Genomic DNA, 23,912 nt, shown 5'->3' on the forward strand with positions numbered 1-23,912 from the left:
CAGGAAAAAAAAACGTTTCAAGGGCCCCTACACAGTCGCCATTGTCACACCATCCACCCTCAAGGTGGACCGCAGGAAACCCTAAATTCATCACAGCTATGTGTGTCTCAACCCAGCTTTTTGCCAAAAGTCATGAGCAATGCAAATGGAACAAGAGGGGGGGCGGGTGAAGACTGTTGCCTTCTCAAAAGCACCCTCTCCAACTGTGTTTTGGACTATTTTTTTAAAAGACAGCACAGAAGATATGTGCTTTATGCTTCTCCTTTGTCTCTTAATACTATCCTTTTTTCCCTTTGCTAGCAAAGTACCCTCTAACTGTAATGTCTTTCATGTCTTGAGAGAACTCTCTAATAGCAATGTGACCCGTAATGCCCATGCTAAATTGTCAGATAACATGTGGTATTAGCACATGTCAGACATAGGTGCAGACACCACAGATTAGTCATGCTTCATGTGCTCCCTAATTATGCTACAAGACATGGCACTTTACCAGAAGTGCTATACATTCCAGGGCATCAGGGAAGAAATATCGCATATGAGAAAGAGAGGTCTCCCCACCACTGTTGATTGGACCCAGATCGTCCTAGATCAGTGGTTCCCAATCTGTGTGCCGTGGCACCCAGGTGCGCCATCTAAACTAGCCAGGGGCGCCATGCACCAAGCACACGGTTTGGGAACTAAACGAGGAATAGCTTTAAATATCTGCTGTCACTACTTGCCCTGGCCTCCTGCTAACTGCAGTGTTAATGGATGACACTGAAACATAAAACCATCTCAACTCGGAGTTATTTAACAGGTCCTGACCCTGAGCTAAACAGTTCAGAAGTGTTGCTCGAGTGAATTTTAGAATTCCCTTCATTGAACTGAAAGTAACAACTATTTTTTGAAACCTTCACGCCCAGATTATGTCCAAAGGCCAGGGTTTAGAGTGACATGGTCCGTCTTTACCCATGATCAATGATCTCCCATTCTTTGAATTTTCCTTTAGGGTTAGGTCATTATAGAATGGTACTGATGTCATCCAGGATGCAATAAATAAAATGTACACCCACCCCAGACAAGAATATTCAGCACTGTACTTGGGTGGATAGTACTGTAAGTCCCCAGATTGTCTTAAAACTAACTTCTGTTTCCTTATGGTTCAGGGGAAATGGCACCAGTTACATAGATTGAAATATTGGTTGCAAGATCAGTCTTCCATGCTGACGTGCAGGGGGGCACCTCCTGGTGTGGAGAATTGCTGTAAGCACAGTTACCACCCAACTGGGGAGGAATGTGTTCCATAGTGCATGCTCTAGTTTTGGTGATCCCTGGAATAAACATATCTGTTAGGCATTAACACCCCATGAGTTTCCAACAACCTTGCTATATCATGGCAGAAGGAAGAGAACTGCAGAGTATTATGCTACAAGCACCTGGAATGAAGTTACCCAAGAGTATCAACTGTTAAACGATGCTGAACTTTTCTTTGGGAACATCTTGCCATTTGTCCAAGTTAAAGCAACAGCTTGTTTGCGCCAAATCATAAGGTGGGCACTCCACAAGGTCATCAACACCAGCGTGCCCTAAGAATGATGGTGCTGCAACACCGTTATGTACTGGACCTTATGACAGCCATGCAAGGTGGGATGTGCAGAAATATGAGAACTGTGTGGTGCACATTTATTCCTGCAAATGATGCAGAAAATGGAACTGTCAGAAGCAATACAGACACTGCATAATTTCAGGAGGATCTTCTGTTGCAGCAGTAGAGGAGGGTCCTCAACCTAACCTGTCAACTCCACGCCTTCTTGCTTGGAGATTGAGCTGCAACAGTTGACAGTCTTCGACCTTCCTCCCGAAGTCTGTAATGATATTCTGATAGCCAGGCGTTCTTCTTCCAAGACAGTGTAGGCCTGCGAATGGCAAAAAATTGTAAGTTATTGTACAGAAAAGTTCATCGACCCCTTTTTTTTTCTGATATTCTTCTCTTCATTCTTTCCGTTGCCCAGCAGGGCTCTACTCTGGGTACTCTTAAGGGCTACATTTCTGCTTTGTCTGCCTTCCTGCGGCTGCGTGACTGTAGGAAGCTTGCTTGGTGTGTGGTGGGTACACAAGGTACTTACTTACACCTTATACCAGGCCCAGGTATCCCCTATTAATGTAGTGTAGGCAGTGTCTAGAAGCCAGGCTCTCTAGAGGTAGCTTGGAATGAGCAGCCAAGGCTTATCTAGGAGACATGCAGAGCTAAGCTCATGCAATACCAATGTAGTCACACAGCACTTACACACATGAAAGAAAACACTCAGGGGGTCATTCTGACCCCGGCGGGCGGCGGGAGCCGCCCGCCTGGAGGGAACCGCCGAATGACCGCACCACGGTCAAAAGACCGCGGCGGCCATTCTGGCTTTCCCGCTGGGCCGGCGGGCGACCGCCAGAAGGCCGCCCGCCGGCCCAGCGAGAAACCCCCCTCAACAATGAAGCTGGCTCCGAATGGAGCCGGCGGAATTGTAGGGGTGCGACGGGTGCAATGGCAAAGCAGACACTGAAAATCATTATGGGGCCCTGTGGCATGGGCAGTGCAGGGGCCCTCAGGGGCCCCACGACACCCGTTCCCGCCATCCTGTTCCTGGCGGTAAAAACCGCCAGGAACAGGATGGCGGGAAGGGGGTCGGAATCCCCATGGCGGCGCTGCAAGCAGCGCCGCCATGGAGGATTCCCTGCTTTCCCTTTTCTGACCGCGGCTTTACCGCCGCGGTCAGAATGGCCCAGGAAGCACCGCCAGCCTGATGGCGGTGCTTCCACGGTCCCCGGCCCTGGTGGTCATGGGCCGCCAGGGTCGGAATGACCCCCTCAGTGTTACAAAAATAAAGGTACTTTATTTTAGTGACACAATACCAAAAAGTACTAGAGAGGCAACCCTCTGATAGGAGATAAGTAGCACACTAAATATGTACACTAGTTATCAGCAATAGGCATAGAAAGTGATAGAAAGCAATGCAAATGCAAATAGACAATAGTGACCCTACGGAGAGAGTAAACCATATACTTTAAAAAATGGAATGCGAACATAGGACCCCCACCTAGGTAAATGGAATGTGTAGAGGGGAGCTGGGGTACAAGGAAACCCCAAAGGTAAGTACCACGGTGCCTCCTAGCAACCAGGAAGAAAGGAGTAAGTTACTGAATTTTCACCAAACCACCCAAAAGGAAGGAAAAGAAGAAAGTGCGACACCCAGTCAAGACTGCAAGAAACCAGCTGTGGATTCCTGAAGAGAAAGATGTGTGGAAGAAGGGAACCAAGTCCAGAAGTCACAGAAAAGTCCAGGAGGAGTAGTAGCTACTACCCACCAAGCTGTGGATGCAGGAGTTGGTTGATGGTAGGACGAAGATAATCAGGAATGCATCCCTGCAGCGGTGTTTCAGGAGGATGCAGTCGATGTCCCATACCAGATGGATGATTGCTGTCAGTCAGTGGCATGGAAAAACCACCAACAAGCCTTGGCAAAAGCCCAAGTCGCTGTGATGCAAAAGTGGAGCTGTCGGGGACCAGCAGGGTCCAGGAGGACTCGGCTCATGGGGGGAGTTTTAGGGGGACCCTCAGCAAGGCAGAGACTCCAAAGAAGAAGAGGCGGCCCCCACAGGAGACCCACTGGACAAGGAACCAGGAGTCACAGAAGAGCCCATGCAGCACAACTGGAGAAGGGTCACACGGAGCAGGAGAAGCACACAGAGAGCTGTGCATTGCAGGAAGGAGTGCTGGGGGCTGGGGCTACACGGAGCCTGAAGATCCCTTGGAAGAGGTGCAAACAAGCCTTGGTAGCTGCAAGAGACGTAGTGCACGGGGGGTACTGTCCTACATGGGAAGGCAAGGGCTTACCTCCACCAAAGTTGGACAGCTGGTAGAGAGGACCAGGATGCCTACTCTGGACCACACCCATGATGCAGGATCCACGCAGCTCAGAATGAGAGAAGATCCATGCTACCGGTGGTCGTTGCAGTTGGTTCCTGTTAATGCAGGGTAGTGACTTCACTCCAAAGGAGATTCCTGCTTGCTTCTTGGTGCAGACTGAAGACTTGCCACCCTCAGAGGATGCACAGCCGGGGAAAAGTTGCAGAAGCTGGAAGGAGTGCTGGAAACAATGTTGCAAGCTGAGTCTTCCTCGTGGATGCAGATTGTTGCTTCCTGGAGGGTCCAGTCGCTGTTCCAGTGGCTAGAAGTTGAAGTAAGGTTGCAGAGGAGTCCTGCTGGAATCTTGCCAGCCAGTGGGATTGGTCACATAGCCATACATGCCTAGGTTCAGAGGTACCATTATGTAGCTGGACATAGGTAGTGATGTATGTCCAGTACACGCATTAAAATGGCATCCCCAAACTCAAGAAGACCAGGAAAATGTAACTGGAGTTAGTGGGGGCACCTCTGCTAGTGCAGGGATGCCATCACACAGGTACTTGCACCCTGCCCTCGGGGCTAGAAGGGCCTGCCTTAGGGGTGACTTACAGTGACCTGTAGTGAAAAAGGGCATAGGCACCTTTTCACGCAGGCTGCAATGGCAGGCCTGCAGAACACTTTGCATGGGCTCCCCATGGGTGGCATAATACATGCTGCAGCCCATGGGGATCCCCTGATACCCAAATTACCTGGGTACCATATACTAGGGACTTTAATGGGGGCACCAGTATTCCAAATGTGGGATGAAAGTAGCTAAGTTACCAAGTTAGAAGGGAGAGTGCATGATCACTGGGGTCCTGGTTAGCAGTATCCCAGTGAACACAGTCAAACACACTGACAACAGGCAGAAATTGGGGGTAACCATGCCAAGAAGGAGGGTACTTTCCTACACTGACCAGCCCTCTATCATTAAGTCTTGTATTGTAAATAGATTCCTTAAAGGACTTGTACATATGTTTCTCGGTTCACCATTCATTATGCCTCAGTGGGACCTACCTAATGTGTGCTCCTTTTGAGCCTCTGCATAATTGTCCCCTCTGGCTGCTTACCATCGACAGGCTTTCTAGTGGCAATAACATCTGCTCTGAGACTGTGTGAGCTGCAAGATTTGTCATTCAAGCCGCCATTCCTGTCTGTTTTCACAGACACATTGGTGCTTTGCACTAGGGCCTCTTTCCTCCCGGAAGTGGTAACTCCATTTCACATGGGCCAGTCAGTCACCCTTCCCATATTTTGCTCTCCACCACCTACCTCTAAAGAGGAGGAGCGACTCCACTGTCTGGACCCAAAAAGAGCATTGTCATTCTATTCTACCATGACCACTCAAAAGAGTTCCGGGTGGACAAGCAATTCTTTGTGGCGTATGTTGGAGCAAAGAAAGGTTGGGCAGTACAGAAGTGAACCATTTGCACTGGGTCCTTCTCTGTCTAAATTTCTGCTATGCTTTGGCTAAAAAGCAGCCTCCTAAGGGCTTGATGAGGGCCCATTCCACCGGAGGAAAATTTACGACCGGTGCGTTAGCACGTGCAGTCCCAATCCGCGCCAGGCTGCAGTGTGGGCATTCCTGCACACATTTCCCAAACACTACTGCCTAGACAGTCAGGTCCTCAGGGATGGGCATTTCGCCCGTTCAGTCCTGAAGGACTTTCTAGTTTAGAAAATTTGCCCACAGCTCACCACCAGCTGATGGTATTGGATAGCTATTCAAAGATAAGGAATCTGCGGCTAGAAGTCTCTTTCAAATGAGCAAGTTACTTACCTTCGGTAACAAATTTGGTAAAGACAATATCTAGCTGCAGATTCCTTACCAACCCCCACATTCCTACCCGCTCTGTAGACAGATTTCTAGGGTTAAGAATGATCCCTTTCAGGGCCCTAGTTTTGGAAGACCAATGTCAGTGCACTTAATGGCCCAGCGTCCTGGCGAGGAAAGTTACGAAAAGTAACTGCCATCCTGCGCACCGAGGTGACCCCTGTGTAGGTGAATGCGATGTCACTTCTGTTGCATACGATGCGGAAGATGCCTCTTGGAACTGAACGAAGCCACCTACCCGGTGCACAGGGGTGCTGCTCGTGAAAAATCTTCTGGATCTTCTGGATCCAATCTGACTCCTGAGAAATTCAAAGTTAATGAATCTGTGGCTAGATTTTCTCTCTACCAGATAATTTGTTACCAAAGGTAAGTAACTTATTCTTCAGGGAATATACTAATTTCTTGACATTATCAGTATCTGGTCTTCCATCAGCCAAGATGAATAAGTGGGGCTATAAGGATTGCCCTGACCTGATGTTAAATTAATACGTATTTTCCTCTGAAGAAAACAATAAGAAAAACAACTTAATTAATTGACATTACTATTGACTAAGGCTCAGTTGTCATTTCCCTATGTGCCAACTCTATTTATGTGAGATCCCTCCTAACCAGCCGAGTGATGATCTCCAAAGGAAGAAATAAAATGCTTTGAACATTCCCTGCCAGGTTTTGGGATGTCAGCGAGGGGACGGGTCTGGCAGACAATTAAGTACTCTGCTAAATAGCCTAAGCACGACTATAATAAATGGTGGGTGTGTGGGTGATCAGCCTGCACAGCCAACGTTTGATATTGGAAGGGTAACTTCTTTGATTATGCAATAATCTCCTCAGAGAACTTTGGGTTGTTGAACGATTTAGTGGTAGGTGATCTAGCTGGTAGCGAACTAAAGCCACCCATACTCTCGTTGTCTACAGTAGTAATAGCCTTTGTACTGCAAAATTGAGCGCAGAATAGCGTGGTCTGCCAGATTAAAACAGCACATTCTAAAGTGTATGATGAAGCTGCTAAATTCCCAATCAAACCCTTCATTACATTGCATAGTTAAGGATTTTGAAAAATTAATTGCCTCTGTATGGAATATGGCGTCCGTAGGGCTTGATAGGGGGTCGGTACAGAAAGGACTTATTTAGTTTGGATAAGGCACGGGCTAAGGCAGCTCTAAACAAGAAAAGAAGAAAGGTGTACAAAGCAGGTGGGGCACTTGGGGAGAGCCTGATAAGACAACACAGGAAAGCCTTCAGGAAAGACATGTGGCAAATTAGATGGAGGGGAAAAGAGAGCTTTTAGACAAAGGTGAACCAGCAACCTTAAAGGCTTGTGGTGTATGTCCAATAGTATACTAGGGTTAGCAACAAAAACGGTTGCAGTAACAGTTCCCGAACAAACCTGAGCTAGATGTATTTCAGAATTGTACACTTTTAAAAATGGTGTAGATGAGTTTGCCTGAGAAGGGGGAAGGAGACAACATCCTGCTTCCCTCTGTTAGTAGCATCAAATCAGTGATAAAAGGTCTGAAAAGCTCAACGGTGCAAAGGGACGATAGTATTTCTTCAGACATTATCAAACTAAACCCCTCCTGTGGGCACATACCCTGGAACCGTTGTTGGGAGCAATAATTGGGGTGTCAGGATATGCCAGAATCCTGGAAAGGTCACAGCAGGATGCCAGTTTTTAAAGAGTGGTGAGGCTCTGGCGTCCGATTATTGTATGATCACCCTGTTGGACATCCGGAGCCAAATTAACTTGCGGCATCTGCGGGGCTTACTAGAAGACTAGGTGTGTGTGTGACCAAATGGGCTTTTCCAAAGGGTATTCAAGTACAGAGGGTTGCTTGTATTAAACCTGTTGACTGAAGAATACACCCTAAAAGCAAACAGCCCCTCTGTGTCATACATCGACTTGTCAAACGCGTATGACACAATAGACAGGATCTTACTCTGGTAAAAGATGGCTAGATGGAACTGCTTAGCTGCTATTTAAGCTTCTAATTCAATTGCATGAGGGCTTGTGGACTAGGGTGGAACTTTGGGGTAACAGGGCTTTGTCTAAAAAGATTTGTGCCCCTAATTGTCTTAGTCAGGGGTGCATCTTGGCACCGCTTTTGTTTTCAATCTATGTAGTGGATGCCATGGTAGGCCTAAATCATGCCCGGTCTTTCCCCCCTAGACTGGGAACAGTTACTAAATCTGCCGTGTTCTATGCGGATGACACTGTGTTATCAGATCTGACACCAGTTGGTCTGAAGATGCAATTGGATACTTTCTCACAATATTGAAATGGGGATGCCTCGAAGATAAATATGGGCAAAACCAAGGTCATGGAAGGAGGCAGCCTACAGAGTTTAAGAGGTGGTTGAGAGATGTTCAAGTGGAGGTGGTAAACAAATATAGAGACCTAGCGGCTTTCTCTTCAGTTATAATTACAATTTTAACACTCGTATTACCCTCCAGGAATTGCGTGCCAAGTCCATTGTCGGTGAGCTACAAAGACTGGATTTAGCTTTGGCCCTCAAGTTTGTTGAAATCTTGAGAGAGACGTACAACACAAAAATCATAAATCTGTTACTTTATGGTTGTAAGGTTTTGACAGTGAAAAATATTGAGTGTCTGCAAATTATTGAAACAGTAATTTGGAAACGATGGCTGGAGCTGCCTAAAGGCCCAGTGAATTGCACCTTGAGGTGGTCCTCCCTAACATTTTTTTAAATACACAGAGGATGCTTAATTAATCAGCCTGTCTCTTAAAATCTGAAGGCGGCCACTTGAGACATCTCATAACAATTTCCCTTACACAGGAAGTATCTAGGTCAGTGGATGGCTAACCTTCAGGAAATTGAGTTCTCCCTGATTCTCCCTGCTTGGTATGAAATCCTAAACATAGGACCTGGTGCCAAACCTTTCTATGTAATGATACAAATCTGCACTTTAATTTCATTTGTAGGGTCAAATGTGATTTTTATATAGTGCTTTACATCACTTAGTTGTCTCATCATTTCTTCATCATTTTTCTCAGTGTCCATGATCGCTATTCCTCTGCCTTTATCAGCGGGTTTGATTGTGTTTGGTTGTCGGAAAGAGATTTAAGAGCTTGCATTTCACCTTTTGAAATATTTGGATGGAATATTGATCTTTTTTGTTCAAGTCTTCTGTTTCTTTAAGGACGATGTCTTCAAATGTAGCCTTTTGGACCAGCATATCTATAATGGAGGAGCAGAACGTTGCCTTGTTTTAGATCCTGCAATACCTTAGGATTCTTTTAGATCTCAGTCAGCGAAAAAAAATCTTAGTCTAACTTTCTGTAGAAATTGTAATATATCTATCTTCATATCTACGCAGTTCTGTTGGGCTGAAGGAATAAACAAGAGACCTTTGTTCAAAACTGACAGCTCCTCTTTAGTGAGGTGATGGGAAGATAAATTGTAGATGGGAAGGCTGGTGGGATTCACCATTTGTACATGTTCCATCTTTTTCTTATTTCCCCTCTCGGTTGAACTTGGCCTCTTCCTGCTATTCCACTTTCTTCTACGTCTTCTTGCTAAAAAAAAGGACGATTGTGGGGAAGACCTTAAAGCTGACCTTCTTGAATTGTATCTGAAGACATATCTGAGAAAATAATATTTTTTTCTTAAATAGTCATTGAAATTTCTGCTTGATACTGCTGGTGTTTTGGGCAGGGTAAAGGTTTTCTTTAAGCTATCAAAAGGTATTCACCGGGCTGAAGTTATTCATGTCCCTGGAAACTTTTGTGGTCTTTTGGTTAATCATGACAGTTCTAAATTCAACAGTTTGATTTTCAATTTCTTCAGTTATTTTCTCTGCATTCGCTATTCACTGGCTTCACCCAGGATTTCTCTTTCTATTTGTTCCATTTCCTCTAATTCAGGTTCGCTCCTATGAAAGGGCCATCTCTATCGAAAGTGCCAGCCAATCACAAGAACATTTTGTATTGACTCCACTAAAATCTGTTAAGTATATTTTGTCACCAGTAAATATCATTGGGACATTTTGGACTTGAAGCCTCAATGGTACTTTATTGTTTTTTAGATGCTCTAGCTGAACCTGTGCGTGGAGAAATGTTCTATCTGTTTCTTCTTCAGTCTTATTCATTTGTCGGCATTGTCAGATTAATTATAAGGAGGGTTATTTAAGTGACCACTTAGTGAAGAAGGACTGTCTAACAATTTAGTGTTCTGTTCTTCAGTGTAGCTAACAGTATGTGGTTCCGACATCTTTCACCCTTCCTACCTACACTAATGTGAGTCTCTGATGCTGTGACAACCTATTACTTCAAAATTCAGGAAGGAATTCCAGATGCTTAGTGGAATCACATCAACCACTAGAAAATATGTCACGTGCACTGGGAAGTGCTATAAAGCTATGTACAGAAAGGGGAAGGCATTTAACCCTATGTGAGCCTGGGCATCTTACTTGTATTATCAGCAAGATTTCTTTGTAGGGATTGATGTGTGCTGATTATCAGCTCAACAATAGAGATATCAAATCACAATTGGAGAACAAAATATTTTTTTAACTAAATCATGCAAATTTAATTTGCTTTTATTCATCGTAGGATTGTCACACTTGTAAATCAAACATTAGACAAGAAAGTAAAATCACAACTAACAAAACATGCTCAAGTCCCCCGTCAAATTCTATAGACATTGTGCATTCCTTGCATGTTGATTCAATATGGGTATTTCTTAAGAAAGTCTTCAAATTGAGTCCAGGCTAAGGATCATACCCCAAGGACATCCAGGACAGTCCCTTTTATTGTTCGATGAGCTTCAATGTTTCCTTTGGGTGCTCAATCACTGTCCACATTGATAAAAAAAATCTTTCATGTTGGGAGACTCCATTTATTTCAAAAAGTCGACTTGTTTCGGCCCTCCCAGTTTAGGCCTCCTCAGAACTTTGCATAAAGATTTATGCAGTTCAAGTAATTCACCTTAGGACAAACAGGCAAAGATGTATACAGATTGAACAAAACTATAGACACAAAGGACGAATCAAAAATAAACTTATGATATGTGCATGTGATCTCAGAGGCATATCTCAGCGTATAGTCATTGGTCTAACTATACATTATCTCTACACACACATGCAGTAAAGGATGCATAGCACCCTGTAAAGGGTGAACAATGTAGATGTTCCATTTTCTTTTCTTCTCAAGAGTGACTGGGGAGGAGGTAGTGAGAAAAGCTGACTGGAGCAAAGAAAGTTAATGAACGACGAGACCTGATGTCTGCCTTGCTTTAGGGAGACCTGCTCTATGTCATGAAGAACAGAGCTGCCACCTGGAGAGCTGACACTAACCAAGAGCCTGTAATATGGGGAAGGATATCTGAATGGGGAGAGCTGTTAAGGGGCCTGTAGACCTGAAGAGTAGTCCTACCAAAAGAGTTCAGAAGAAAAGGGTCAGCCAAACTGCAATACCTGAATTAGTAATACTTTAGGACATCTTGGTTCCTTGGCAACACAGCAGAAGGCTTCCTCAACACTGACCATTGCTGTTTGCAAGGCTCAGCAGAATTACTCCCCATCCACCAATGTCAGTCTTCCTCCTTGTCTTCCCACTATTCAACCACACTTCAATCAGCACAGCTCAGTCCACCAGCTAACAAAACATGAAAACAACTACAGTTAATCACCTTTACCCTCCAGACCACTCTAGATTTCATTAATGCTGCAAAAATGTGTGGGCCAGCTGAATCACCAGCAGGTCCATGCCCTCCTGAAAAGCTCTTTAGCCTGTCGAGCCAGAACTGGCAACAACTCCTTAAATACAGGTATCTTCCCAAAGGAACTCTTAAGGTGTTAAATAAAACCTTCAATAAAATATACATGCCTTGAAACAAGATATCCTTCTTACATCTGGCCAATAACATACTGTCTTAGTCTAAAAGAAAGAAAGACTGAAAGATCTACTTTAAGATAAATATCTGCATTGGAGTACAAGCATGCTTATTACTTGAACTCTCCCTTGCCTTTCATATTGGTCGTCATCCCCAGCTTCCACAGAGACTTTAAAACATCAGAGTGCTTGGAGTGAACTGAAGCAGATTGCTTCGTTTCTATCAGACAGATCTTCATTTCACTTTATCCCTTCAGGTCAACTCCATTAAATTCACAAATACAGTTCTGTCTCCTCTATAAAGCTTGCTTTAGCTTTCCACTGAACTTATTCTTAACCTTCAGTTTCAACTATTACTGTTATGCAGATAGTGCACAAATTATATTTAAGTATATAAACCTGTCTGACTTTGAATCATAGCTAAATGAACATTTCTTCAATAAATGTCACAAATCAAAATATTAATATGTGGCAAATGGATCAAGGCCTACCCATGACCAATGCAGCCTTAGCAACCTGGCGTGCCGCCAAACAACTGAGCCCAGGTGAGGAATCTAGGGGTAACCATGGGCTCAAATCTTCCAGTTACAATCACATTAGTTTTCTCCAATATGCTATGAAGCTATCTCTGTCCACGATACTCGAAATGCTTGACTCACTGGATTCCCTGAAGCTCTTTCACCTATGAAAATGGGATAACCAATGAGAGTTATGAGGAACTCAGAGCCCTTACACCCATCCACAACCAGCTGGGAGACACACCAGATCTGCCACATCTTTGAGGATGTGGCTCTCCTTAGTGGGTGTCTGGTTAAAAATCTGGACACAAGGAATGGGAGGAGGGTGAGAAAGTGGATTGTAAAGAAAAACTTGTTAAAGTGGAGAAAACATATAAATAAGCCAATTGAGCGTGGCTTGGTAGTTTGTATTGCAGTTCAGAGGAGTAAAGCCAAGAAAGGGTGTGAAGGATTTTTTTTAAATTGTTTTTCTGGGTTTTTTATTTTTCCTTATACAAATCAGGGTCTTCATATAAAAACAAGAAATCCAGAAATATGTAAAGCCAGATACACAAGGGAAGGTAACTGTAAGAATCCTAGTCTAGAGAGAATATATTTGAGTGTTTTAAGGCTTATTTCTTTTTCCCCAAATAAATTAAGATAGAGAGAAATTCCAGAAGAAAGAAACCTGAAGGACAAAACTGAACAAAAAAAATCCTTTTTTTCCCATTTGTTGTTTATTTCTTTCTGGCAGATACTTAGTTTTTCGTTCATTCGAGGGTCTAGCCTGTCTGGTCGTGTACCTGGGAAGGAAGAAGGGAGACAAGTCAAGCCAGTAAACCTACGAGGAAACACTCTAGCCGTAGTCTGAGTTCTTAAAGACCTTATAAGCGTACTTGGGAACATTTGTATTTGACCAATCTGATACATAGAAAAAAAAATTAACCAAACCCACTCTTACCACAAATACATTAAGACAAAAGGTCCAGAAGAAAGAAAACTGAAGGACAAAACTGATTGAAGAGCTTCCTTTTTTTCCTTTTGTTGTTTATTTCCTCTGGGAGATTACTTATAAAAATTTATTTTTGGTTCATTCGAGGGTCCAGCCTGTCTGGTCATGTACCTGGGATGAAAGAAGGGCTACAAGTCACTGCCCCTCCTGGATACCAGAGGCTAGCAGCCTCTTTGAAAGGGTAAGAGTTGCAATTCCCTGCAGTGGTAGGACTGTCCACTTGTATAGATAGATGTACCCACTTGGTCACGCTACGCATGAATATTGCCTATTATGAATATATGTGTTATGTGCATGAATGCATCCCCTTGACACGTGTGTAGTTGGTTGGTTTTTGCAGTGCCGTGTGCCACTATTGTTCTAATTGTTTGTTTATCCCCCTTAGGCCGCCTCAAGGCAATTCCTTGGGTAAGGTAGACCTTTTACTTCACACTCTTTGACCTTCACATAGAGTAAATTTCCTCCAACGTGAGACATAGGGATCCTAGGCCCTGACGAATGCCCCGAGACCTTCATTGGCTCACTTCTGAGGGCAGAAACATGTTGGCTATTAGTTAGGTGACCCTGTGAGTCCTTGTCCTCACAGAGGTGTCCCAACTCCTGTTTTAACTACAACAGTCAGACACCACCATTAAATTTGTCATTCCTCACAGGTGTCTGCTTAGGTGTTTTTTATTTTTTCAGTACATTAGCTGGATCCCGATCTTTCCAGAAACAAGTTTATTTACGCACTCCCTCCTGTTCCTTTAACAGTGAGGTTGAGTCCGCCCAGGTGGCACTGTCCTACCTGGGTGGGTCTAGGTGGTCAAATGATGAAGCATGACACTATATAGTGTGTGAGACCACCTAGTCCGTAAAAGGAATTCCCCCTGCGTTCTCTTCCCGCGCATGCACTCTGTAGTTACCTACTGACATTTCACTGACATTACCCTTCCAATTAGGAACACATACAACCCAGGGCTACGCTGGTATTCACGACGCCCTCGTTAGAGAACCCTGTACTTTCTTGTGTATTTTGGGCTACAAGTCAAGCCAGTAAGTATGTGAGGAAACACTATAGCCATAGTCAGAGTACTTAAGGACCTGATAAGCATACTTGGTAATATTTTATTTGACCAATCTGATACAGAGAAAAAAAACGTAACCAGACCCATCTGACTAATACCTCCTTCACTTTGTGTTTCTGTTCATCGCATTAACTCTAAAGTACCTAAAAGGCAGCACATGCCTCTCTTAAAAAAACACAATTGCTCTCTCTGCCCTTCTTTCCAAATATAGATCAATTTCTTGACTGCCTCCCCCTGCTAAATGCAGCCTGGTGTTATTCAACATCTCCATGTCTCGCTTGGCTTCAGTAGTAGATCTTTTGGCCTTGCGTATCTTGGAAGATCAAGATATTGCTAGCCCAGTCTTCTAACTGCATGTCAGCCATAGCAGACTGGATATACTAAATTATATGGTACTTAATGGTAAAAAAAAAACAGAAATCCTTTTCTTTGGACAAACAAACACCTATTTGGTCACCCTCCTGGTGGCCAGAGGATCTGGGCACGCTTGCTCCCCCAGTATCATCAGCCAAGAATCCTTGGAGTTTTCTTTGGTAACCAACTCACGTTTGCCAAACACATTACTAATGTAGCAGCAAGATGTTTCCTTCTACTTTGAACTCTTCGTAAAATGTTTTTATTCCTGCCTATTTGTGCACATAAAATAGTTGTACAGGCGTTAATCTGTTCATGAATAGATGATTGCAACATGCTAGGTGCTCCTCAATATCTTCCCCAATGTTTATAGTTAGTGAAAAACACAGCACCTGCCTGATCCTCAATCTTCGTAGGCATTCACCTGTCAGAGCACTGAGTGCATGAGGGAATTCGGTTTACAGCTTTGTGCTTTATGTACAGAAATGTTTACAATTCTGGTCCAGTTTATTTGCAGATTAAGGTCATACACTATAACTTTGTTAGATTTCTTTGGTCCACTAACCTTTCCTTTCTATCCATTCCCAAAATCAGACGCAGACAAGAAGAGGAAGATATTTTCCTTTCTGTTGGCAAATTTGTGGAACTAGCTACATATTTGTGAAATTAAAATCATCACCTTTTTTGAAAAAATCTAAAATCCTGGCTAATCTCCAGCACCGTCTAAGTTTAGCTCCATCTCAGAATTGCATTGTTTCCTTTATGTTTAGTTGTGTGGTCTGTTAGTGCCAGGATATCCTTGAGTAACTAGTGCTCTGGAAATCTACATTCATTCATTTATATAACTGAAGGGCTATGTTCTGTATGTAACTAGTTCAAAGGTGAAGGACCGGCAAGGCATCTTGTTAAAGTAAGTGGATAAGGTTTAGCTAGCCTCCGTGAAAATTAACCAAGCAACTAAGTGCCTCTTTGAGATTAAGCAAGCACATCTGATAGAAACTTCTAGTTGCAGATTTCTTACCTTAGACCTTCCCCCAGGCGTCAGACTGGATCCGGAGATTTTTTTCTTTGAGCAATACCCTTGCGAGTCGGTAGGTGGCGTTGGTCGATTCCGCAGGCGTTGTTGGCGTCGTAGTCGCCGTGATGACATCGAGAGTAGTACATAGATGCTGCCTCAGCGCAGTGACATCAGTCCTTTTCTTTCCGCGCCTCACGCTGATCTGGAGAGAACTAACCTTGGTTGCTGTTTGACTGACTTGGACTCTTTTTTTGTCAACTTCTTGGTGAGTTTTTTTTGGTGCATCAATGGATGTCTCCGAAGACCTGCTTCAAACTGTGCGAGGACTGTTTCAGCACGATGTCGGTGGCGGATCCGCATTGGGTCTGTTTGTGGTCCCTGGAACGTGACCACTCAAAGTCGTGCTCTGAGCGCCTGGGCCATGCACCTGAAGGTCTTGAGGGAGTGGTCCCTCAAGCTTATCGTTGCTGGTCTCCACGTAGGTCCTGGCCTCGCTCGAGGGAAAGAACTCAAGACCGGTCACGAAGCCACCACCATTCTTCTTCGAAGTCTTCGGGTCAAGATAAGAAGAAAAATAATTCTAAGAGATCCCGTCATCCTTTGACTTCACCCCGTCGCTCGGCTGATGCGATGCGGGAGGAGTGTCAACGCTTGAGGCCTCCGTCTTAGGAGCCTACTTCTGGGTCTGCTCCGTGCTTCCTTGAGTTTCCGGGAGCTGAGGCGACCCCTGCCCAATTAAAGGAGTTTTATGAGGCCATGTGCTTCATTTTTGAGCTGACCGACCCCCAATATGGTGCCTTCGGCCCCAAGGGCTTCGTTCGGGAGACCTTCAGATTCCGCGTTGGCGGCTGCGGCCACCAAGGTTCCTTAAGACACGGCAAAGTTCACTATCAGATGTGGGGCGGACACAACCAACTCTCTAGCTAGAACGGTTGCAATGAAGGTGGCCTTGAGGCACCACGCCTGGTTACGTGCATCTGGTTTTTCAGGGGATATCCAGCAGACTCGTATGGACATGCCCTTTGATGGCTCCCGTCTCTTTGGAGACAAGGCGGACTCAGCTTTATAGAGGTTCAAGGACTCCCGGGCTACAGCTCGGTCTCTCGGCCTTTCTATGGCCCCTCACCTCCAACAGTCCGCCTTTCGCATCTTTCGTGGCCACAGAAGGGGCTCCCTGTCGCATCAGTATCCCAGTTACCGTGCCACCCTTGCTGTTCAGCTGCGTTGTGGCCGGGAACGCAGAATCCCATGTGGGAGTGGGACAGGGAACCATAGGTCTGCCCAGTCCACCCCTGCTGCAGCCTCCAAACCCTCCTAGTCCGTCCCCTCACTCCGGTCCAGTTGGCAGCAGGATTCACCATCACCTGTCCCACTGGGAATCCATCACTATGGACAGGTGGGTTTTGCAGATAGTTCGAAGAGGCTACTCCCTCCCCTTCGAATCTGCCCCACCAGCCATGCCTCCATCAGTTAGTCGTATTCTGGAGGATCATTTGGCACTTCTCCACCAAGAAGTTGTGGCTCTCTTGGCCAAGGGAACCATAGAGAGGGTCCCTGCGTCAGAAGTAGGTTGTGGTTGTTATTCCAGTTCCTTTCTGGTGCCCAAAAAAGACAAGGGCTTACGTCCTATCCTACACCTTCGGGACCTCAATCTCTTCCTCAAGAAGGAGAAATTCAAAATGCTCACCCTGGCTCAGGTCCTGTATGCCTGTGACCCAGGAGACTGGATAGTAGCGTTGGACTTTTAGGACGCTTAGTTCCATATTCCCATCCTGCGGCCCACAGACATTACCTACAATTCGTGGTAGGTCACGAGCACTTTCAATTTACCATGCTTCCCTTCAGCCTTACCAGTGCCCCTCGGGTGTTCACGAAAGTGAGGGCAGTGGTTGCAGCTCATCTATGTAGGTTGGGGGTTTCAGTCTTCTCCCTACCTCGACGACTGGCTGTTGAATGTGGATTTGCCCCAGAAAGTCGTCTCCCACCTTCAGACTATGGCGAACCTCCTGCAGACGGTGGACTTGCAGGACACCTATTTTCATATTACTGTTTTGCCAGCCCAGAATCGTTACTTGTGGTTCATGGTAGGTCACAAGCACTTTCAGTTCACTGTGCTCCCCTTCGGCCTTACAGCGCCCCTTGGGTTTTCATGAAAGTGATGGCGGTGGTCGCAGCTCATCTACACCTGCTAGGGGTTTCAGTCTTCCCCTACCTCAACTACTGGCTGTTGAAGCCAGGCTTGCCCCAGGCTGTCATCTCACCTCCAGACTACAACAAACCTCCTGCATTTACTTTGGTTTACTATAAACGTACCGAAGTCACACCTGACTCCCTCTCAGACGCTCCCTTTCATCTGAGCTGTTCTGGACACAGTGCAGTTTTGGGCCTATCCTCCTGAAAAACGAGTCCAATATATTCAGGCTATGATTCTGATCTTTCAGCCACTGTCTTGGGTTTTAGTGAGACTGCGCTGAGGCTGCTGGGCCTCATGGCCTCCAGCGTTCTGCTAGTAAGACATGCCAGATGGCATATGCAGGTGTGCAGTGGGACTTGAAGTTCCAGTGGGCACAGCATCAAGGAAATCTCTCTGACATGGTCCAGATCTTAGAGGGGACTGCGAAAGACCCTTAAAGGTTACTTATCTGCTATTTCGGCCTTTCTTAGGTTGCCTGATCAGCCTTCATTTTTTAAGTCTCCTATTGTCAGTCGGGTCTTTAAGGGTCTCCGCCATTTGTCTCCTCCCACTCCATTTATCATGCCTCAGTGGGACCTCAATCTTGTACTTACTTTCTTAATGTGTACTCCCTCTGAGCTGATGCACAATTGCGGCTCCTAAATTTCAAGACTGTTTTTCGTCTCGCAGAGTGAGTGAACTTCAGGCTCTTTCTTCAAATCCCCTTACTTGTCTGTGCTCCCTGACAAAGTGGTGTTACGCACTAAGGCTTCCTTCCTTCTCAAGGTTGATACACCTTTTCATGTAGCCAGTCCATCACCTTCACATTCTTCTCATGAGGAGGAAAGACTCCACTATCTGAACCCAAAAAGAGTGTTGGCGTTCTCTCAATTGTACTAAAGATTTCCGGGTGAACAATCAACTCTTTGTTGGATATATGAGTGCGAGGAAAGGGAAGGCGGTGCAAAAACATAGCATCTCTCGATGGGTACTGCTTTGCATCAAGATGTGCTACGCTTTGGCCAAGAAGCAACCCCTTGAGGGCTTGCGCGCTCATTCTACTCGAGCGACTGCTGCTTCCACTGCGTTAGCATACAGAGTTCCTGTCCTGGATATCTGCCAAGCAGCTACGTGGGCATCCTTGCGCACGTTTACTAAACATTACTTCCTGGACAGTCAGGTCCGTTGGGACGGCTACTTTGGCTGTTCGGTCCTGCAGGACTTTCTTGTATGATATTAGTTTGCAACCCACCTCCGAGGATGGCATTGCTTGTGTATCTATTCTAAGGTAAGGCATCTGCAACTAGAAGTCTCTATCAGATGTACAAGTTACTTACCTCCGGTAACGATATATCTGATAGAGACATATTCTAGTTGAAGATTCCTTACCGACCCACCCATCCTCCCCACTTGCGAACTGATTTCTAGGGACGGGGCTTCCACATTCAGGGCCTTAACTCTGGTGCACCAATCTCAGTGTTCTTCACAGCTCTGCTCATTGGCGTGGAAAGTCGTGAAACAAATCTGACATCACTGCGCTCAGACGGCGTCTATGTACTACTCCCGATGTCATCGCAGCGACTACGGCGCCCGTGGAGTCGACCAACATCACCTACCAATGCACAAGGGTATTGCTCGAAAAAACATTCTCTGGATCCAGTCTGACACCTGAGGGAAAATTCTACGGTAAGGAATGTGCAACTACAATATGTCTCTTCCACATATATCGTTGCTGAAGGTAAGTAACTTGTACATTAATGCAAACATGAATTTTCATGGTGTACTTTTTGGGATGATGATCTATTGTGTCAAGCTGTCCTGTAAAGCCTTCTCATATGATGACCCTTTTCCCAGAACCACCTCTCTCTGGGGCTTGCTTATCTGATCTTGATAGCATTAGTCTTTAAGAGTTTCCGTGCTGAGAAAGGAAAAATGTTTTGTTGTAACTGAAATTCTCCAGCATAAACATTTTCTTAATGTCATCAATTATGAATGTTTAATTATTAGAAAATGATGGTTCGTGATGTAGGCATTTAATATCTATTATTGATCCCATTTGTTCTCAATAATCTGGTTCTAGGGTTTGTTTTATCTTCTTAATTAATAACTGAGGACTGTGGTCTTAATGTGATAACGAAGGGCGTAGTATTTTGCCAAGACAATTAAAAACTAACTAGTAAATCTGTTTGCTGCGTGATATGATAACAATAAATGTAATTTCTTTTGGTGTCAAGAGCATTTGTAGCAGTTAATTTAGGAAACTAAAGTACGTGGAGAATACAAACGCACCTTGTGTTTTATCTTGAAAATCGAATTTGAAATGCATTTCTAAATTTGATATGCCACACAAACAGTAATATTTTTCAGTAGTTTTGTGTTTAAAATATTGTTTTGTTTTTCTTTTTAAGGCAGCAGGTCTACACCCCACTGCAGAGCAGATAGAAATGTTTGCTTATCAACTTCCTGATGCTACTCTGTCAAATTTAATTGTAAGTATTAATATTGTTGATAATTATTTTTATGCATCCAGAAGCAAAGTAAATTCTATGCTGCTTCACGTAATTTGTAAAGCTCATATATTTTGCCTGATGGCACGGTGCTTGAGCATACTCATTCTAAGTGTAAAACTGTCTGTCATCTGCATTTACTTTGAAGTAGCCAGGAACTGCAGTTAGTCATCAATGTCCCTGATTGCCAGACGCATTGTCTTTCAAATATTTGTAGCCATGACTGTGCTACAGCCTATATCTGTGGTCCTGAGGTATTAGCAGGCTTACTCCAAGGAGATGATATTCTATGAAAAGCGTGGCAGCAGACATTGTCAAAAACTTGGGAATGTGGACAGTGTTTTTCCAATATACTTTTTTTAATTGTTTAATATCTTTTTTTCAATTAAATCATTGTTGAATAGTTGTAAAAATAAATTGAGTAATACATGTAACATTGATATGCGAATGCCATTGATAAATGTAAACAGTCCAAAGATAAATATTCGGCCACTAAAGCAAGTCATAATAAAGACTGATTAAATTACATAATATCAACTGAATGGGAAATATGCCGTTTTTAACAATTTCAGAGCTCTGCAATGGTTCCAGAATAAGCTTCATACTTTGTCCATTAGTCTTTCTAACCTGAATTCCTTCACATATTGACTATAACAGGGATTTCACCAACTCTCTTGTGTTGACCCTTACATACTTAATTCATAAGTAGGATTTTCGTGCTAAAGAATGCCTGCTAGGCTTAATGTGAAGGGCCTCAAAAGGATTAAAGTAGAGTACCGTAGTGCATTCTGATGCTGTTTCCTTGATCAAAGTAAGGAAATGTATGAAGGTGTTTCATCGTTACTCCAGAGAAAGTAATGACACCTGATGTTTTGAGGTAGCCATCTGTGCAGAAACACTGTCTATTTTATGCCACTCAAATTTGCTTTTAAAACTGCCTCGCTTAACTGACTTGTACAACAATACCATCATGGCCTAATTAGAAAAACATTTAAAAGAAAACTTGTCATTTTTTCATGGTGGCAACTCACATGCTTTGAATATACTCCTGCTGCCTAAAGGAAACCACAGACTTTGTATATTGTCAGGAAATGCCTCCTTGGCATGGTTACCCCCTGATTTTTTGGCTTTTGTTGATGCCAGTTATGATTGAAAGTGTGCTGGGGCCCTGCTAACCAGGCCTCAGCACCAGTGTTCTTTCCCTAAACTGTACCTTTGTCTCCACAATTGGCACAAACCTGGCACTCGGGTAAGTCCCTTGTAACTGGTACCAAGGGCCCTGATGCCAGAGAAGGTCTCTAAAGGCTGCAGCATGTCTTATGACAACCTGGGGACCCCTCACTCAGCACATACACATTGCTTCACAGCTTGTGTGTGCTGGTGGGGAGAGAATGACTAAGTCAAAATGGCACTCCCCTCAGAGTGCAGTGCCAACCTCACACTGCCTGTGGCATATGTAAGTCACCCCTCTAGCAGGCCTTACAGCCCTAAGGCAGGGTACACTATACCACAGGTGAGGGCATATGTGCAGGAGCACTATGCCCCTACAGTGCCTAAGCAAAACCTTAGACATTGTAAGTGCAGGGTAGCCATAAGAGTATATGGTCTGGGAGTTTGTCAAACAGTTCCATAATGGCTACACTGAAAACTGGGAAGTTTGGTATCAAACTTCTCAGCACAATAAATGCACACTGATGCCAGTGTGCAATTTATTGTAAAATACAATCTTAGAGATCCCCCCTGAAAACATACCCGACTGCCAGTGTAAGCTGCATCCCTAATCCTATTGGGGGAATCCTCCAGTCTCAAGATGGAGGATTTCTAAAGGCAGGGGTCACCTCAGCTCAGGACACCTTAGGGGCTGTCCTGACTGGTGGGTGACTCCTCCTTGTTTTTCTCATTATCTCCTCCAGCCTTGCCGCCAAAAGTGGGGTAGTGGCTGGAGGGGCGGGCATCTCCACTAGCTGGGATGCCCTGGAGTGCTGTAACAAAAGGCATGAGCCTTTGAGGCTCACCGCCAGGTGTTACAGTTCCTGAAGGTGGAGGTGAGAAGCACTTCCACCCAGTACAGGCTTTGTTCCTGGCCACAGAGTGACAAAGGCTCTCTCCCCATGTGGCCAGTAACTCGTCTGGTTGCGGCAGGCTGGCAGAAACTGGTCAGCCTAGCACTAGGAGTCGGACTGGTATTCAAGGGGCATCTCTAAGCGCCCTCAGTGTGCATTTATTGTACTGAGAAGTTTGATACCAAACTTCCCAGATTTCAGTGTAGCCATTATGGAACTGTGGAGTTCGTGTTTGACAAACTCCCAGACCATATACTCTTTATGGCTACCCTGCAGTTACAATGTCTAAGGTTTTGCTTAGGCACTGAAGGGGCATAGTGCTCCTGCACATATGCCCTCACCTGTGGTATAATGCACCCTGCCTTAGGGCTGTACGGCCTGCTAGAGGGGTGACTTACTTATGCCACAGGCAGTGTGAGGTTGGCATGGCACTCTGAGGGGAGTGCCATGTTGACTTAATAATTTTCTCCCCACCAGCACACACAAGCTGTGAGGCAGTGTGCATGTGCTGAGTGAGGGGTCCCCAGGGTGGCATAAGACATGCTGCAGCCCTTAGAGACCTTCCCTGGCATCAGGGCCTTTGGTACCAGGGGTACAATTTACAAGGGACTTATCTGAGTGCCAGGGCTGTGCCAATTGTGGAAGCAAAGGTACAGTTTAGAGAAAGAACACTGGTGCTGGGGCTGGTTTATCAGGGTCCAAGCACACTTTCAATCATAACTGGCATCAGCAAAAGGCAAAAAGTCAGGGGGTAACCATGCCAAGGAGGCATTTCCTTTCAGGTATCCAGAGCTGTTGAGCATGTCCATCGATCCTCCACTCAGACTGCCTCCTTGGGCGGATCCTCTGTTGCAGCAACAGGGGACGGTTCTTCACCCGAACCTGTCCAACCTCCGCCTTCATACGTGGAGATTGTGCGGCAAAAGTTTACGGCTTTTGCCCTTTCACCCGAAGTCTGCCATGTTATTTTGGCAGCCAGGTGTCCATCAACTAAAACTGTATACGCCTGTCATTGGTATAAATTTGTGGCATGGTGTACCAACAAATCTGTTGATCCCCTTTCTACCCCTCTATCCGACGTTCTTCTGTTCATTCTTTCTTTAGCCTAGCAGGGCTCTGCTTTGGGCACCCTTAAAGGGTATTTATCTGCCGGCTTTTCTTAGGCTGCCTGATCAGCCCTCAGTCTTTAAATCTTCTATTGTGAATAGATTCCCAAAAGGACTCACCCATTTATTTCCTCCCACTCCATTTATCATGCCTCATTGGGACCTTAATCTTGTACTTACTTATTTGATGTGTACCCCCTTTGAGCCGATGCATAATTGTCCATTGCGGTTCCTCATCTTCAAAACTGTCTTTCTGGAAGCTATGACCGCTGCTCGCAGGGTGAGTGAGCTACAGGCCCTTTCCTCAAAGTCTCCATACTTGTCTGTACCCTGACAAGGTTGTGTTGAGCACTAGGGCTTCCTTCCTTCCTAAGGTGGTTGCACCCTTTCATGTAGGCCAGGCCATCACTTTGCCTACTTTCTACGCACCCCCACATCCTTCCCATGAGGAAGAGAGACTCCACCGTCTGGACCCAAAAAGAGTGTTCTACCTCAATCATAGTAAACATTTCTGGGAGGA

General features: G+C 45.0%; 1 protein-coding gene across 1 annotated transcript in view; it reads left to right on the forward strand.

The window, feature by feature from the left end:
• The window catches only part of SUPV3L1 (Suv3 like RNA helicase), a 1,188,002-nt gene that overhangs the window by 702,470 nt on the left and 461,620 nt on the right, over nucleotides 1-23,912 (forward strand). Inside the window, exon 12 of the mRNA XM_069240523.1 lies at nucleotides 20,125-20,205. Within this exon, the coding sequence (XP_069096624.1) occupies nucleotides 20,125-20,205 (81 nt within the window). The remainder of the gene's footprint in view (nucleotides 1-20,124; nucleotides 20,206-23,912) is intronic.

This window comes from Pleurodeles waltl, chromosome 6, assembly GCF_031143425.1.
Source record: "Pleurodeles waltl isolate 20211129_DDA chromosome 6, aPleWal1.hap1.20221129, whole genome shotgun sequence".
Taxonomy (NCBI): domain Eukaryota; kingdom Metazoa; phylum Chordata; class Amphibia; order Caudata; family Salamandridae; genus Pleurodeles; species Pleurodeles waltl.